General features: G+C 36.6%; 1 protein-coding gene across 5 annotated transcripts in view; it reads right to left on the bottom strand.

Moving 5' to 3' along the window:
- CNTN5 (contactin 5) overlaps window positions 1–18,085 on the bottom strand; it is a 655,782-nt gene that overhangs the window by 34,139 nt on the left and 603,558 nt on the right. For 4 of the 5 annotated variants that reach the window (XM_042793009.1, XM_032991057.2, XM_032991059.2 and 1 more), the window contains 2 exons: window positions 5,507–5,665; window positions 4,967–5,116 (listed from right to left, as the gene is read on the bottom strand). In XM_042793009.1, coding sequence (XP_042648943.1) covers window positions 4,967–5,116; window positions 5,507–5,665 — 309 coding nt within the window. The remainder of the gene's footprint in view (window positions 1–4,966; window positions 5,117–5,506; window positions 5,666–18,085) is intronic. The other variant, XM_032991061.2, reaches the window with a different exon arrangement.

Here is an 18,085-nt window from a genome sequence, read left to right as displayed (position 1 = left end):
TCCTGTTATGTCTTTTAATAGCACACACATCTGGATTCTTTGTCAGTATATACTGCATATTAGTTTGAGCCAGCAATATTATGTGTTAGTAGACTATTGGTTCTAAATATACCCATGAAGTCAATGATTACTGTCTACTTTCTCTTCTTTTATTTTTCCCTATGAAAAAGCACATTTTCTACAAAGGCTTTAGTAGCCCATGTAATCATCCCCAAATGTCACAGATTATTCGTGTTTTTTCTAGAGCAAAAGTAGTTACGATAACGGGAAAAGATGAAACTTCTTTTATACAGGTCACAAACAAATAAAACACTACCCCCAACAACAACAAAAAAAATTAAAGCAAAGCCAGTCTAAACCAGGTAATTTTTTCCTGGGACAGAGTTATTTCTTGTTAAGTTATGAAGAAATTCCAGCTGAGAATAAGGGCGACAATCAAAAATAAAGACTTATTAAAAATAAAGCCTATGTACAATCTGCTACTAATAGAGTGCATTACATTGTTACCTCATAAAATCAAGTTTGCATGCATGATTAGCAGGCTAAACTTTGATTCTACTCAATTTCTCTCTCCCCATGTTTCCCCATGAATAGATAATGTAATTGATGCTTTGCCCTCAGGCTTCAAATGCCCAACTGCCTTAGTGGAATGCCAGGCATGTTTAAATTCATGTTATTGGCTCTTTTCACCTTGTGGACCTGTAAAATATGTATCAAGGCTAGAACTGACAGAAATGCAGCAGCTGGCTATAAGTTAGATGTGCCAGAAAATTGCAGTATTATCCATTCTGATGAAAGTAGCTATGAAAAGCAATCATGTTAACTAAATATGAACTAAGTAACAAGATTAAGGTTTAATTAGAAAATTAAAGCAAGTGGAAACCTGTTTATTATTCTGTTGATTTCCTTACACCATCCCAAGTATTGTTTCCATGGGTATTTTTAGATAATGGACTAATATAAAGTGTTGTTTCTATCCTAGGGAAGAAGTGATAAAATAAGTGAGGTGTGGGGAGAGAAAAAGACTTCATTCTCCAGTCAGATTAGCTTGTGCCATTAAATTACAAGTGCCAATTTCCATTGAAGTATAAAATATTGGACACAGAATCACACATTTGCTGCCTCTGTGGGTTGTCTACACAGCTATCACTCAGCCTTGTGGATCTCAACTTTCACCTGAGCATGAGCCACAGTCACCTTTGCTGGGAGACTGATATTGCTGGAGTTGTACCCAGTGCAGGGGCAGCCTGCCTGGTTTTACTTGTGGGCCACATCTGACATCACTGAAAATACCCATGCCTGGGTCATGAGTAGAGAGGCTGATGCTATGTTCTTTCTGAATTCTAATGTCCTTTCACATACACATATTTTAGGGATTGAGATCTATGATATTAGAACCGGAATCCATGTTAATATAATTTTTCCCTTAAAGCTTTCAGCTAAAAAATTAGTAATAGATTCTGAAAAATAATGGATCACTGGTTACACTAAGATAGATATTAATGTGCTAATTTGGAGAGCCATATATGAAACCCAATGAAAACTATTACTACCTTTCTTGTCTCTTTGGCTTTGGCATCTGAAAACTATACTAAGGGTGATAATTCACACAGTCACTGAAAGCTGTCTCATAGGACAGGACTAAACAGGTTCTGGACTTCAGGAATATCCGGAGATCAAGAAAAAGTGGCTGCCTAACTGAAGCAGACTATGAAGCCTCTGGCATTTCAAGAGTGTCATAAAATTTGCAAGCAGCATGCTATTTTGCAAGGAATTATATGCACAACAGTTTTTTTTTGTTGTTGTTGTTTGATTAGTTCTTCATTTAAAGCAGAGTCCATTGCACTCTTGTTCTGACTTTACAACTCTGCAGGTTGTAATAAATTGGGAACTTATATGTTATTGTAACTCCTGTCTTCTCACTCCCTCTATAGAATGAAAAAATGAGACTGCATCTATCATTTTATTAAAAAAAAATTTGAAAAACCCAAACTCATTCACAACTGAAACAGAAACCAAAATTTTTCTTAAAGAAAGGTCTTGAAATTGAGGCAATGGCACACTTCTGTACCATGCAGTGTTTAGTAGACATACCAAATAAATTCAGCTCCAGTTTCTCTGAAGGCTGTTCAGTTGTTTTACTGGCACCTGTCTGGATTTCAGTGTCATGCTACAAAACACTCCCTTCTAACATGATGTTTGTCCAGCTATAACTCTGATAACAAAAAGGTATTCCTAACTGGGAAGCTGAAAGTACAGGTAAACATCTAGTGTGTCCTTTTTCCTATTTGAACTAATATGTTACTGATCTATTATTCAAAAAGACCTGCATTATTATCAGCTACAGCATTGTCTATCAGGAGGAGCCCCATGTACCGAAGAATAGATCATTGCTACCTGAGTTAAAGATTCCATTCTTTCTGATGGCAGCAATAGTGATTACCCAGAAATGAGTACCAATCACTGGGTGAAAATACACCCCACACTGCATGTTTTGTCTGTCCCACAATTTTTTTTTTTTTTTACTAATCATTTTTATGATTTATCAGTTAATTTTTACAGAGGTAAAGTTGCAATGATTGCCCAAAAGAATATTGAAAATGGATGTGCCTGAAGAAGACTTTCAGTAAAGTTGTAGGAATATGTTTTAGTAAATACAGCTTTTCTTTGGTAAACACTGGGAAAGAAGAAGAAAGAACCTAAAAAACATGACAGCTAGATGAAATCTAACATTTTAAAACTTCAATTTGTGAGAAAAACATTAGCTCACAGCTTAAATACATCTGGTCAGTTAAAATACTGAACCACCCTTTCAAAAACAAGGAACATATTCATAAATCTGAAAGACCATAATACCAGGGGTGCAACCTATTACAGGATAAACTTTTTTCAGGATGTCTGTGTCCTCTCTGATATGTATCACCTGAATAAATAGAGAAGTCATTCAAACATTTAGGTCCAACAGAATTTTCACTGCCAATGAAGTATAGTACAAAATCAAGGAAAGAATAATGGTGTTGAAATAAGTTTTTTTTTATAATCATTTGAGATAAAAGTAGCTCGTGTTTTTATTTCATTTTCCTTTCCACCTTTTCTTAATGGACAAAGTAAGTAGCGTCTGAAGCTTCTGCTATAAAATTATTGTTTCACACTGTGAGGAGCTTGCAAAAGATGAGGGAGAGAGTTGAAAAGGAACTATCCTTCTGCATGCATGAATGGCAATCATATCACTGAAGTGCAGTTCTGTGATTGCACAGTGAAATTTAATATCAGCTAGCAACTACACAGTTATTTAAAGAGAAAAAAATAAGTAAGTCTTATTACAACTGGAGGTAGGTTTGTTAAACCTATCTGAAATAGTTCATCCAATTTTGGGTGCTACAATGGGAAAGACATTGATCAACTAGAGCAAGTTCAGGGGAGGCCACTGGGATAGCGGGGGCAGGAGCACTTGAGTTATGAGGAGAGGCTGGGGGAGCTAGGCTTGTTCAACCTGGAGCAGAGATGGCTTTAAGGGACCTAACAGCAGCTTCCAGTGCCTGTGAGGGGGTCACTGAGGAGGCAGAGATGGGATCTTCATAGTGGTGCAGGGTGGAAGGGCAAGAGACAGTGGTCATAAATTGAAATAGGGGGAGTTCTGGCTGGGTATATTGAAAGAAAATTCAGAATGAGATTAGTTAACTGCTGGTACAGGTTACACAGAGAGGATGTGCAATCTTTCTCCTTGGAGGTTTCAAAGACTCAGCTGGACAAAGCCCTGAACAACCTGCTCTGAAGTCAGTTTAACAAGCTTTGAGCAGGCTAAACACCTCCCAAGATCCCTTCCAGCCCCAATGATCCAGTTGATTCTGTGGTTCTGTCTAAGAAAATCAGACTGAACATTCTGCTGTGAATGTTTATGGATGGCATATACACAGACCAGTGAACTATGGAGCTGAGGTACAAGATTAATTTATCTTAAAAGATAAGAATTTTATTTCAGAATGAGAGAGGTGGACACATTTTGTCATTGCCATTTGTAATTCTTATAATCCCCTTTAATGAGAAGACAGAATGCAACACAACTGAATATTTACACCTACAAAATCAGTTATACTTTCAAATTCAAGAGGAATCTTTGAATTTGGCACTCTTCTGTATGATCAATAAGCTACTTACAAATTATTCAGCTGAAGAAACATCAAAACAAAATCAAAACTCTCTAGGCCTCCTAAATAACAAAGAAAAATGAAGAATAATCTGAAAGTGCTCTGAGATGCAGTTCTCTTCTGAGGCTTTGTTCAAATCCTATCTCTATTTCTTTCTGCCTCTTAAAATACATGTCTATCTGCCTAGGGATTTTTCTCGGATTACCAGTCCTTTATTTCCCTGCATTCTGTCCAAGTTACTGTCAATGATTCCAAACTTTCTGAGACAACTGCAATTTTCGAGTGACCCGAACAGGATAGAAAACATTTTTACTGGGCTCCCACAGTACCATCCCAGTCAGAAATATGATGACATTTCTTTAAATACAATAACAGTTCATGGTAGAGTGTTCATGACAAAGAAATACTCAGAGCACATGATACTTCAAATTAAGCAGATTCCTGTGGCTTCCCTATGTTGCTGAAACAGATTCTGTGCATAGTCAAGGAGAGAAGTTATGAAGAATAAGAGAGGAACAGCTGCTTGGGAGCAGTTGTCTGAAGACACTGAGGAGCAGTCTACAATCGAAGAGCAGTGGAAACCTGCCAGAGGGCAGGCAACAATGGCTTGAATGTAAGATGAAGAGTAAGGTAGCCCAGATGAGGTAAGGCAGCAGGAAATGTGTTTATTTGAAAAAACAAACTCACTCCCCATTACAAAGAATATCACCCTGGAACAATGATGACTGAACACACAGAAGTGAACCAGGAAGAAAAGAATAAGTCTATTACTATATTAAAATAGTTCTTGTTTCTGGTGGTCCTTTTTATCCTCTTACCTGCTTCATTGGTTCTGATCACTCGCGACGGTGCACTTGGATCTCCAGTCCCAATTTTGTTGGTTGCTACAACTCTGAACTCATACTCCACCCAAGGGTTCAGTTCCACAGCCATAGCAGACTCCATGTCACCACTTATCACATCTGGAACTGCAGACAGTAAAGAAATGTGTAGGTCACTCAGAAATCTGAAGTTCAAGTGCAGTGTCTCAATGGCAAGTGGACTTTGCCTATACAATATGGCCATCATAAATTATAGACATCAAGAATATAATATGTCAGAAATCACAGATAGGTTTTTGGCACTGTGGTACTCCTGAAAAGACACAGATTGAAAGATATACGGGAGAGATTTCTACTTATTCACAGATGCATCATGGCAGGTGTCTTTGTGTTGTCCTTTCAGAGCTGTTGCTAAGTAACGTGGAAGGAATGAAAAAAGAAAAAAAAATCAGTGCTTTTAATTTATCATTGTGGTTATTACTGTGAAGAGTAGGAGTTCTGAGCAGTCTAGTTGTGCTGTTTGAAAGTTTTTCTCACCTGTTTTTACGGTCTGCCAGCCAAGAGAAAATGGGCTGCGTGCTTGCAGGTTGTAGAGGGAGATAGGGCTGTGATTGTCTGCCCCAGGACTCCAGGAGAGTGTTGCTGTGGTGTCTGTAATTTCCTCCACTATTACAACCCCTGGGGGACCAGGAGGACCTAGAAATAAAGTAGAATAATCAAACAGACCACACCATCATCACGGATGAGCAACAATAATACAGGAGATGCATTCTGTAGGGACCCAGTGGAGTTCAATATCCGTGAAATACAAGGGTTAAAATGCACACTACTACATCACAGAGATACCTTATTTCCATTATTTCCGCTGGTAAATAGTAATTGTGTCTACTCTTTAAATACTGCATGGGTGAGTATCAATTAACTTGGCAGAGTAACAGCTGAAGAACTAGAAATAGAAACAGATTAAAAAGAAAAAAAATCCTCTATTTTAATTGTTCTGAACCTAAAATTAATGGAAAAAAAAGAGCAACTTTAAGAAGCATCCAGGCTAGACTGAATAGTCATAATCTTCTTTTTGTGTGAGACTTATCAGCAGGAAAGACAAATAGTGATCAAAATGAAGCACAGGTGCATGTTCTTGAAGAACAGTATTACTAATAACTGAATCAAGAATACAGCATTCATACTTTTTATCAAATTCACTCATTTAGGAAAACTGCCTGGATTATTATCCTTCTGGAAGTCCATTAACTGTTTAATTGAATGTTATTAAAACCAAAACAAACCCCAAATCCAAATATTTTGAAGGCTGATAAATACTATGGTTCCATTAAAAACAAACAAAAACCACAACAATTTCTCACTTGAGAAATGAAAAGATCATTTATTCCACTTAGCTGCACCATATGAGAATATGCTAATCATCATTTGTATAGGCCATATGACTGATCCAATAAGTGAGGTCTCTAGTAATGAACATGACTTTGAAAAGAAAAATGTGGCTATAATGTCACAATCGCACCCGCAGTTTTCTTCATTTCTTCTTGATATTGATATTACTGGTGTTTGGAAATACTGTCCATTTGCACTTGCCAAACTACATCAGAGACAAGGTTCTCCTCATTCAGGATCATCTTCCACAGTTGCAAGCAGACGTTTAGGGGAAAATGTGCATCTCTGTCACTGGTAAATGCAGAATAGACATCTTTCTTATGGTTTCTTATACTTGAAAACTTATTTAAGTCCTGAAGGACAGGAATTAATACTTCTGTAAAATATTAATATTATTAATAGTTATAATTATTTATGACAAATCTGGATTTTTTTTAGCATCCAAGACCCTTCTAAATCTTTTCCATCTTCCTTTTGTTAAAGGCTGGAGTTTTGCTTCTGATCCTACATAGATGGAGGACTGTGAAATCAGAAATGCACTACTGGACACTTTCTCCCAAAATGAAACTGCATGAAGGGTGATGATGGAAACAATTTTATTAATAGAAAACAATTGCTGCTACACTTTTGGGGGGGGTCCAATGCTGTTTGCATGTATCATGAGCTGTAGTGGAGCAGGTCCTTTGGATAGCTTCATCTCCATGAGCTGTAGTGAGTGACATGGTCCCACTTGCTGAGCTGTCAGAGCTCAGCACCTGCAGATCAGAGTGGCAGACACTCAGGTTTAGTGCCTCTATTTGAAATGGCAGTTGTAGCCAGGATTGCTGCATTACAGAGCTCAGCATTATTATATTTTATTGCTATTTCATGCAATCAAATCTTTTGCTGGCTAGAATCCTTAGTCCATGAGTAGAAACAAATTTATCTTGATATCAAAGGCTAAAAAAATCCATTAACTGAGATATTTTTAGTTGTGATTTTTTTGTCATTTGAAGCAAACAGCTTTATATTTCCCTTGATATTGTCTTCAACAAAAGCACATTTACATGAACTATGACAACAGTATGATCAGAGTTTTGTAATAGTTGGGCTCAATATCTTCAGAGTGAAAGAAACATCGAATCCGTTAAATGAGAAAGCAATTTATGATATTCACTTATTTCTGTTTGTTTGGAAATGATCTACAAGCTACTAATTGACATTAAAATGTTGGAAATATATGACATTTAAAAATAATAGTAACAAAAGACAAATAAATGCTTGAAATTCAAGGGATTCAAGTCCTTCAATTGCAGGAATGGAAGGAATTAGTAAAGCTTAGTATTATGGATGTATGATAGAAGAATATCGTCTCCACAACACAATGCAATCCTCTTCACATGAGCCCAGGATACAGCTCTGGCTTACACAAAGAACAAAGTTTTCCATATCTATGGGTGGTGAGCAGCTCAGTGCTGGGATTCTCTCCTCTTCCATTGCTCTGCCTGCTCAGCACACTTCACTGCTGTCAGTGCCTTTCATTGAGTCACAAACAGTGCTGGGATAAGATTGTGCCACACCTTGGACACTTCGTGACTCTTGGCTTTCTGGAGCCCCATCTTCATTTGCAGTTGAAAGGTCTTGCTTTTCTTCCTGGGAGAAAACATGGCAGAAAGATGTGTCGTCTGCACTCCTACTTTTTTGCAAAGTGTTTGCTGTTCTTTGATGGGAAGCACCAGGTCAGGCCTTTGTCTCAGAATTGTGAATCTTGGGGCTAATTTAATAAAATAGGGTGATCTTCAATCTCCATCATCTATTGTTTCAGGCTATCTGTTGATTTAGGAAAATACTAGTGAAATTTTTATTTGTTGCCATGAGGGAAAGTTTAAAGGAAAGCTGAGATCTTGATACAATCATATGCTTTTACTGGGTTGGAGCCCTAGGCCCAGAATTATATCATGGTCCCAAGCACAAACAAAATTAAAGGGAAATATTTTAGTACTTTTCCTCTGTGACAATATTTCTCCCATGCACACCAAATCTTGTTAAAGAGTATCTAACCTCTGTATTATAGGCAAAAGAACAAGCATATTGCTTATATTAAAGGATGTAAAATATATTTATGCAGATGTCTCATGCTAAATTCTCAATATATTTTGTTGTTGGAGTTCTCTTATGTTTTTTAAACCTTTTAAATGTATTCCTAGGCGTGACAATGTGCTATTATGCTTTCTGAGATGTGTGCTCTTACACAGTCTGCAGGATGACTGCTAAAAAGCATTTTAATTTCCATCAGCAGGCATTCTTGAAAGCAGGTTAATAAAGGACAAAAGCCTCAGTGATGACAAATGTGTGACAGCTAGCCAGGACCTGAGTGCTATGCAGATGTCACTCATTTTTGTAGAAAACTCATTAAATTTCATGCTTGGATGTAATCATTCATGGTGTCAGCCGGATGGCTAATACAGAGAAGCTTTTCTCCCAAGGGCTGTGTTATTGTTCAGGATCTCTAAAACAATTTTTTAGTTGAGAATAGCCAGTTGAGGAAAAAAATACATGGTCTGCTCAAATGCTTCTCTGGAAACTATATAGAAAATGACTGGTCATAAATGCACTACAGTGCAATTGACCTTCATAGAGAAGACATTTTGGGCTGCAGTAGCCTCTTATGCAGCTCCAGGAGCACTGGAAACCCAGCATCAAGGATATTAGTCACTTATCTTCTTTCAGAGCAATTCCATAGATTGATACTTCATTTCAGGACATGCATGACTGCATTTTGGCAAACTTGTTTTATGTGTCTTTTTATTGTTGGAATGATCATCCTGAGAGGTCCTTTAGATTACTTGCCATGGTACAATGTTAATGTGAGAGTTCTTGAAAGACTATTACCAATAATAGCCATAGTCATTCAGTGAAGCAGTGCCCTTTCCTGTGAATTTGAGAATGTAAGCTGATTTACTCCACTGCTGCCTGACCAGGATATTTCTTACCATTATCAAATAACTAAGAAGCCTGATATGTAACAGTTCATGAACACAGATTTCTTGACCTGAAGATTTTGCTTTCTGAATGACAAGGTGTACTGTCTTGTCATCAAGAAGATGAGAGATCACAAAAAAGAGGAGAAGAGGCAATAATGACAGAATAATGGAAAAAGTGCTTGATGAAACAGGAACTTGACTGTTGTAGCATAAATCCCTTTTGCTGTTCCTACCTATGGCAGATTATATGTTTGCACATGGTGTGGAAGAAGATGGAGACAAAATTCAATTTATAGTAAATGCAGTAGGTGCTTTGGCTTTAGTGGATACATCCATATCCCCAGTCCCTGCACGTGTGGTGTAGCTGAGTGGTTTCTGTAAGGTAGCTACATAAGGGCCCTGGGCAGATGGAGAGGTTATAGCCCAACCGTGGCAGGATAGACAGGAAGGTTAGTCTCAATTCTAGAAGGTATGAAAAAGAAGATATTGATGTTCCAGCCTGAGTAGTCTTGACTGATTCCAGGGATGAGGGTCAGGAGAAATCTGGTGTCCTACCTAAGAACGTCTTTGGTGGTATGCATGTAATGTTATGCTCCTTTGCCCTGATGACTTCTCTGCCTTGTAGAAACCTTGAAATAGATTTGGTCAATGTAACCTTGAGAGCTGCTGGATGTTGTGATCTCAGATGCCAGACTGCAGTCAGAACCTCTGAGCTGGATCTCTGTGTAGTGGCAGTGGTAATCTGACACAAAATGTATGGACAATGCAGGGAACATGAACTGAAATATCACCTTAGGAGGAAAAGCACTAGCAGCTTATGAATTGTCTTGTGAATTAAATAACTAGCAGGTCTCAGAGTAAGAGACTGAGTTTTAGACATGCGTCTTTCATTGGCATGTCCTGCTGACTACCTTTAGCATTGTAGGGTATTGCTCGCCAGCTCTCCCAGTCCCAGTCTGTGCTGCCTCCTTCACTCTCTGCAGTCACACTGTGGGCACCAGCAGTCCCAGAAATGCATGGGTCTGCTTCAGGCACAGTTCGTGAACATCACCACATCTGATTTGTATTTGTGCATCTGTTTCTAGCCATCTTCTTTGACTGAATTTATAGATATAAGTTGATGTTCATAAAGAACTTTCTTAGAATAAAGGATCTTTTGTAAACTCTTTAAAAAGAGCTTTTTAAAGATATGAATCTCTTTCCTTTTCACACCCTTGAAGATATAACAAATATCCTGTTACAAGATCAGATTGTTGGAAATGTTATGGCCTGGAGTCTGTGGATTAAAGGGTTGATGCTCCATCTACAGTAATATAATATTTTCCAATATTGTAAATGTTTCAGCTACATTTATATGCTGTAAAGAGCCAAAGCACAGAGCTGAATTCTAGAAGTGACCCCATGCACTACTGTGTTGTTATCCTGTCCTTATTATAATTTCAGCCCTGTGCAATTATGAATTTCCCAGCCAATACCTTTGCACAATTAATGGATTGCCATGGGCTGGGGCAGATCCCAACAGGCAGTTTGTCGTACCCACCCTGTTTTGAGAGGGAAAGTGGATTGGGAATGTAGCTTTGTGGGTGGGAATTCTGCTGTACCCATTGGCCTCAGGGAGCAGTTTACTATTATGGACATATTCTGTGAGTCCAATTAATAGGGTCTGTGCTTAGGGCATCTTCTTGGCCTTTGCTACAGCTCAAATGTAATTTCAAGGACCAGCAAGAATCTGCTGACCTTGTTTATGTTCCATTTAATAATGTTGTGTTTGATGGCCTTTAAACCCAAGTGCTTGTCTTTAAGTTTTATTGGCAATATCACAACTGAAAGGAGCAGTGTGGTCAACCTAACCAGCAGTTCCTGCATTATATTTGCTCCAGGTCAGTGGAGTTCAGAGGAAACATTACTTCTCCAAAAATATATCATTAGAGTGGATTTCTTGCTTAGATTGGTAATTTTGCTAGTCTACAAGATGAATAGCTTTAACCTCCTTTTTATTTTTAGACCACAAAATGTGTACTCTTAAACCACAGTTTGTAGTCACAAAGGCTTTCATCCCTTCACACTACAGGATTGCTCTCTGCTCCATTTCAAGATCTTACAGCTTCCAGGTAGCTATTTGATCTTAAAGCTCATTTTACTTACAGTAGGCATGCACAGTTCATTTGGTTAACTTTCAGTGCATAGTCTTACATTACATGTTACACATTGTAGAAGAAAACCAATTTTCATCTTATTTTTAAGGAATCTTCCTGCCATGAATGTTGTACTACTATTTGTATGGTTCAAATGATTTTAATTAGCTTTGTATATGCTAATAAATTTCCAAGGGTGTACAGCATTGATACAGAGACTTAAGAAGACTGGACATTATTTTTTTTTCTTCCTCTAGAAAGGCACAATATCTATTGACATCTATAACAACAGAAAACACATTTTGAGCAGTAAGGGTAAAAAGGAGAATAAAAGCAAACAACAGTGAACATATTAATATTAAAATACTTAGAATATAGCTGGCATCTAAATCTACTAAAATCCTTAAATATAGACCAATAAGATTGTACTGGAAACAAAGTAAAATATATTAATGCTTAGAGAGCACAGGTCTATTTGTAATGGAACTGAGGCTAATAAATTATTTATCTTTGGGTTTGTCCTAAACCATATTTTTTAATATATATGTAATACATAGAATATTTTATAGAAATATATAAAATATTCAAAGTACTAGATGTGCTGAAAAAATCTTTTAAAACATCATTGATGAATACAAGGAAACATGCAGAAATAATGTCTCGGTGTTTTATTTATTTGACTTCTATTTGTTACAGAAGATGATACTTTCTGTTAGTTAGCACCTCAAATTAAAAAATTGAGCAAACTTGCCTGGGTACTGCATTAGTGTAGTTCCCTTACAAAAAGTTAACGGTCTTTTTATTTGCTATGGTCTCCCGGACTTAGTTACCTTGTAGTGTCAACCTTGGCTACAGGTTACAATTTACAGTGTTTATATTGCAGAAAGTCAAATACTTAGTAAGTAATTTTGGGTCTAGTACTCTTTGCTACTTTGCAAAACCAGAGATGAAGGATGCACTGTATCTAGTATCACAGTTAATCACTGTATCTGTATTGCAGGTAAGGGGAGTAATCTGAAAGGAAATTTGGTAATTTGGAGACGAGCTGGTTTCTCCATAGCCTTCTGTAAAGCAATGTGTAACACAGCATCCAGCATCTGTCTGAGCAGTTTGCAAACAATGTTACTTTCTCTTCTGGGTATAATGTATTGTCAACCAGCTTTGCAAGAGTAATTTATAAATAGGATTTAAGTGATGGAATTTATTGCTAATTTAAAGTTTCTGAACCCAGTAATTTATTATGATAAAGGATTTAATTTATTAAATAAATATTAAAATATTGGAGACTTGATACCATTGATTAGGTACTGAAACTTTCACAGATGTAAAAAAATCCTTTAACTTCACAACTTTGTATTCCTAACTCAGTCATGATGATCTTAAAAAAAAAAAATGTGATGCAATAAAGGGATAACACTGAAAAATAACTTAGATTGTTGTTTGTGGTGTCACTATCATCACTAACAATATAGAGGTTCATTTAGGAAAAACCATTCATTCAATTCTAAATGTTTGAAGCACTGTCTCCACCCACATCAGATAATAGTATCAAGGTAAATTTTCCATAGATCCTCTAATCTGTAAGAAACTCCTACTGCTGCTGCACCAGGAGTATTACTCACCTCAGTGCAGGTGAAAAGGATTTCTATTCTTTACCAGACTAAAAGGACCCTCATGCTGATCTTTGTGAAAGTATGTTAGACTCCTGTGTGACCTTCTCAACTCCCACTATTCTTCTTTGTTAAACTGTACAGATGCTTTTTTAAGCCAACCCTCCAAATTTACAGAAGAAAGGTCAAAGTATATACAATCACTTGTTTTGGTAGGAGATTTTTTACTCAAGCTTTTCCTTATTGCAGTCTATGGCAAAGCAACTTTTCAAATGAATTTGTTAGAAACTGTATGTTTCAAGAGCAAAGGGATACTTTTTGCCAAAAGTGAATATAAGAAGTAGCCTTCTGCTCTTGAACTGTGCTCTGCTTTGCTGAACTATGAATTCTGCTGCTGTTCTTCAAAACCTCCCTGTATATGAGTAACATATTATGTAGTGATGAATTAAATAAACACACACTGAAAAACACTGTTGACCTTTTTTAATGAAGTTGATTGGACCAATGTAAGGTAATAAAGGTTAGCCCCTTCAAGTTGCCAACCTTTTTTATGGCAGAATTATTTGGTGTTTTAAATATTTCTATGGTGGAACATGGTAGAAGAAAAATATCATGAAGATATCTATTGTAATGAAAATATGAATGCACAGATTGCTTCAAATTTCTACAGCATTATGGGGAAATAAGAATATAATAAGCCTTTTTTGGAAGACAGCCTTTAAAAACCAAATTAACTTACCAAGCAGGCATTGCCTTGAGGAAACCTGACACATTACTAGCTACAAGATCACCTGAGACATCTGTGAGATGCAAGTCTCCTGGATGGTACTTGGGTGTTTTGTAACCATGTTTGTGATCATATCATTAGTGTCAGAACACAACATGCATATTTATCCTGTATTAGAGCCTTCTGCTGTGGTAATCACTTCTTTGTGAAAAATCCGTATAAAGACAGCTCGATTACTGGTGTGCCAACGATAGATAGAAAACCAGCCAACCTGAAACATTCTGCTATTCTGCTTCTCTGCTACTTAATATTCACTGAAAGTCAAAGATCTGTGTGGATAAATAAAGGCTGGTAGCCAGACAAAGTACATGAGGTGGGAAAACTATTCTTGGACTAATGCTAAGAATGAGACTGACATTCATAAAAATCGTAAATCACTTCTGCTTCCTAAATAGCTGATGACTTCATGTGCTGGGTAAAATATTTGTTGACTGTGTAGTGAATATCTATATTCTCCTGTAAACATTCTTGTTTGCATGTCAAACAACTATTCTGCACATATTTTCCTTGGGTGAGCAAACAGCAGAAGCCATAAATGAAGTGAAATCGGGCAGTGACTTGGGTGTCAGAAATGTAAGTCCATAGCTGTGATTTTTGTTGTATTTATTCACTCCACTGAAACTATTTCTTTGACCATCAGGCATGCATAATTCCTGTTATGGGATTGTGCTGAAGTAGCACATTTGTGTGGGCCTGGTGCCAGAATGGTTACCACCTTATGTGAAAAGTTGTTTTGTCTTCTGGATGTCCTTGAGCTGTGTCAGCCTGCCCTATATGCCTTCTTCTGCTGCTACTGCATCTGATGCATGTCTTCCAGAAAACCTTGCAGCAGCATTTACCACTATCTGTCTCATTGCCCTGCTGGGGGTCAAATATGGTGCGAAAGGTGTATGCCTGTTATATAGTTTTTCACTTTCCCAATACACACTTCAGTGTATTGGATTAAGCTGTTGACAATGGTTCTCCTGAGGACTATGTTAATTTTTTAGGCAGTAGTCAACTAAATAAAAGAAGCAAATATTTGGGTTGCTGGAGATGCCCTAAATTGTGTCCTATGTCTCTCATTTTTTTGTCTCCTGACTTCTGTGCTCCTGGCCACTCTGTCTCAGAAAGGGGGTTAAACACATCTTGATCCCACCTAAATCTCCTGCCTGCAGATATAACGTGCCCTTGCGATTTTGAGGCTGACTCTGAGACTTCTAAACAGAGATATCCTACATTGTGAATGAGCATTGCGGTTACTGAGCTAAGTTGCAAATGGTTGGCATCTCCTTTTCCATCTTAAATCAATCCTCTCATCCTCCCCATATTCAGAGAGTAAAGGACTTCCACAGAATCAAGATGTCTCTCTGGAGGGGATGGTGGATCTCTGGTGGATGAATAAAAAATCATGACTTATTTTTTCAGGTGCTTAATAAGAAGAACAACTTGTGAGGATGAATTGCAGGGAATTTTGTAATTTTGTAGAACCATAGTTTGGATAGAAAATGCTTTTGGAAGTTAGGTAGTAGCCTACCTGAATATAAACAGATCATGTAAGATATGTCAGGACAGCAAATCTCTGAAGGTCACTGTTGACTAGCATGAGACTACAGAAATACTTCTCATTCACAACCCATTTCAGATTAAAATGCAAGACACTTAAACTGGAAAGCTAATGTACTTCCTGACAGGTCCAGCTGCCCACAGAATATCTCTTCCTAATGAAATCTGCATTATTGGTAGCAATAGAAAAATGAAAGAGAAAAGGAAAAATAAATAACTCAGGCTGGCAAAATAACATTTATGGAGCAGAGAAATTACTAGGGACCACTAAAAAGTTGTTTCTTACTTTAATGTATATAATTTAATCACATTTTCAAAGCACTTGGAAAAGTCCTTAGGTTTTGTTTTGAGTAGTAGGTGATGATGGGACTTGAATCTTGGTTTTGTACAAACATGCTCTAGAATATCTTTACATATATAGTTTTGAGGTGTTTGTGAAAGATTCATTTAATAAAAATCATTATGGAATTAACATTAGACAGTATTTCATCACAACATACCTAAAATCAAGAACTGTGAGGTAGTAAATTTGAAAATGGTTTGAAAGTGGTTTTAAAAACTTTATAACCCATTGTAGAAAGTTTCAGAATAGAATCTTGTCTTAATTTCTTTTGTTATTCACACACACACTTATACATACATGTGTAGTAAATTCAGAAATCTTCTTGAACCATTAAATGTCTTGCCTTCTTGTGAGTAATTAGTCTCAAAAGAATTGAAATTTACTTGGCAATATTCATTCTCTATTATTCAGATATTCTTCCGCTGGTGACATTTTTTGAATTTAAGTTCTACTGTATAGTGCAGAGCAAAGAACAAGGGCAAAAATAGTGACACATTTGGTTCCCTGGTATCTACTCAAGGGATCTTCCAATAGAACAACTAGCAAGAATGGTTTCAAAAAAGATCAATATTGTTTAAGTTTACTCCATGCTTTCTCCAAAACAAATGATATTGAGACATTGCAATTGCTTGAAAATGCAGTGTTGAATGTCTGTCTGTTGAAGACCAGTGTGTTAATTATGTGCAATAGCAGTCTGCAAAGAGTTTGTTTCCTCCATCTGAAGAGGCTGCAGCAAGTATAGTTGTCTTCCAAGCCACTTGTAATAAAGTTCTAGAAAACTGTTCTTTGAGATAAAAATAATGCAACAGTTGGAGACATAATTCAGTATAAATTTAATCACTTTGCTAATAGTGATAATTCTGATATTCGTGAGTATCTAATGGAGGGAAAATTAGATTATTTTTATTTAATTTATTCTATATATCCAATTTATTTCTTGTAGCAATGGAGTAAGCAGAACAATTTTTTTGAGGAAAAATTACTATTATATATTAAAGATACCAGATGAACCTTACAATACAACTAATGACTGAAATGCTGTTTTATGCTGGTATTGTATTATCAGCATTCAAGACTGGCATTTTCTGCAGAGGCAAAAGGAGAAAGAATAAGGTCAGAGCAAGGTTGTACTGGAACTTTGCTTATATTGGTACTTCTAAGAGTCCATAACAAAGCTTCTGCTATCTCAGTTTGGCCATAGGCTGTAACATTTAAAGCACAAAGATGTGTTGTAATGTGTATAAAATAGAATTATTTTACCTAGAAACTATACTGGAAATAAAGAATAACATAGCTTTACATTTCAGACTTTGCTGCATAGTGGCAATGGGTTTTCTTCATAGATGATGACTTCCTCTGTCAGGTGGAATCCTTCAGAGTTTACCGAAATGTTTATTGAAACATCTTTTACTGGTGTTGTGTTCTCCTAAGCAATGTCCGGTATCTCCAAAAGCTAAACCTAAAGAAGTTTGAAAGGTGCTGCAATTTGGGATCATCAGACAGCATCAAATTGCAGACCACTGAGTGCACTCTATAAACTGAGATAGGGGGAGGAAAAAAGAATTAGAGATATTCAAATGAGAATGAAATGCCTGTAACAGTATAAGAAGAGTTAGAATAGATTCTCCTAAGTATTTTGGATTTTTGAAGTGCTGAAGTCTATAAAGAGTAATCATTAGCAACTTTGCACTGAATGTGTTTTAAACATTTTCTGCTGTAGAGAACAAAACCATTCTACATTTTGTTGTGAAAGCAATACTGACACTGTAGGATATTATTGCCCTCATTTGTGTAAGTTTTACAGATATCTGAACGAAATTAACTACTTCAGCAAACCAACTATATACTCTAATTTCATGAAAACTGAATGTTACAACAGGACAAAAGCAGTCACACAGTATAAAGCATTTTGTGAAAGCTATACAAACATTTCTTACCGTATCCTATAATTATCCAATCGTAGAAACAAGAAAAGGAAAACATTGTAAGCACAGTATATTTGAATTTAAATTCCATTATAAAGCAGCCATAGTTTTCATTTCATCAGCAAGGTGGCATGATAATGAAACACACACATACATACATTTTGATACTGCTTACAAAGCCTTTTTTTTTTCATATCAAAACTTTCTTAGGGAAGCATTTTTTTCTACTTCAAATACAATGAATCCATTTATATAACTGTTAGTCTTAAAAAAAATAATTTTGTAGCCAGTCTGCAGTGTCCTAGACGATAGTAAGCTAAGAGATTTTTGTCACTAATAAGTTCAATGACATTAAAGTTGAGATTGCCTTGCCTATTCATAGAGCCTCCAGCTCCTGTCTGAGAAAGGTAAAGGTA

Source organism: Tyto alba, unplaced genomic scaffold, assembly GCF_018691265.1.
Source record: "Tyto alba isolate M040663 unplaced genomic scaffold, T.alba_DEE_v4.0 Super-Scaffold_2, whole genome shotgun sequence".
NCBI classification, from domain to species: Eukaryota; Metazoa; Chordata; class Aves; order Strigiformes; family Tytonidae; genus Tyto; species Tyto alba.
This window is presented reverse-complemented; position numbering and strand designations above follow the sequence as displayed.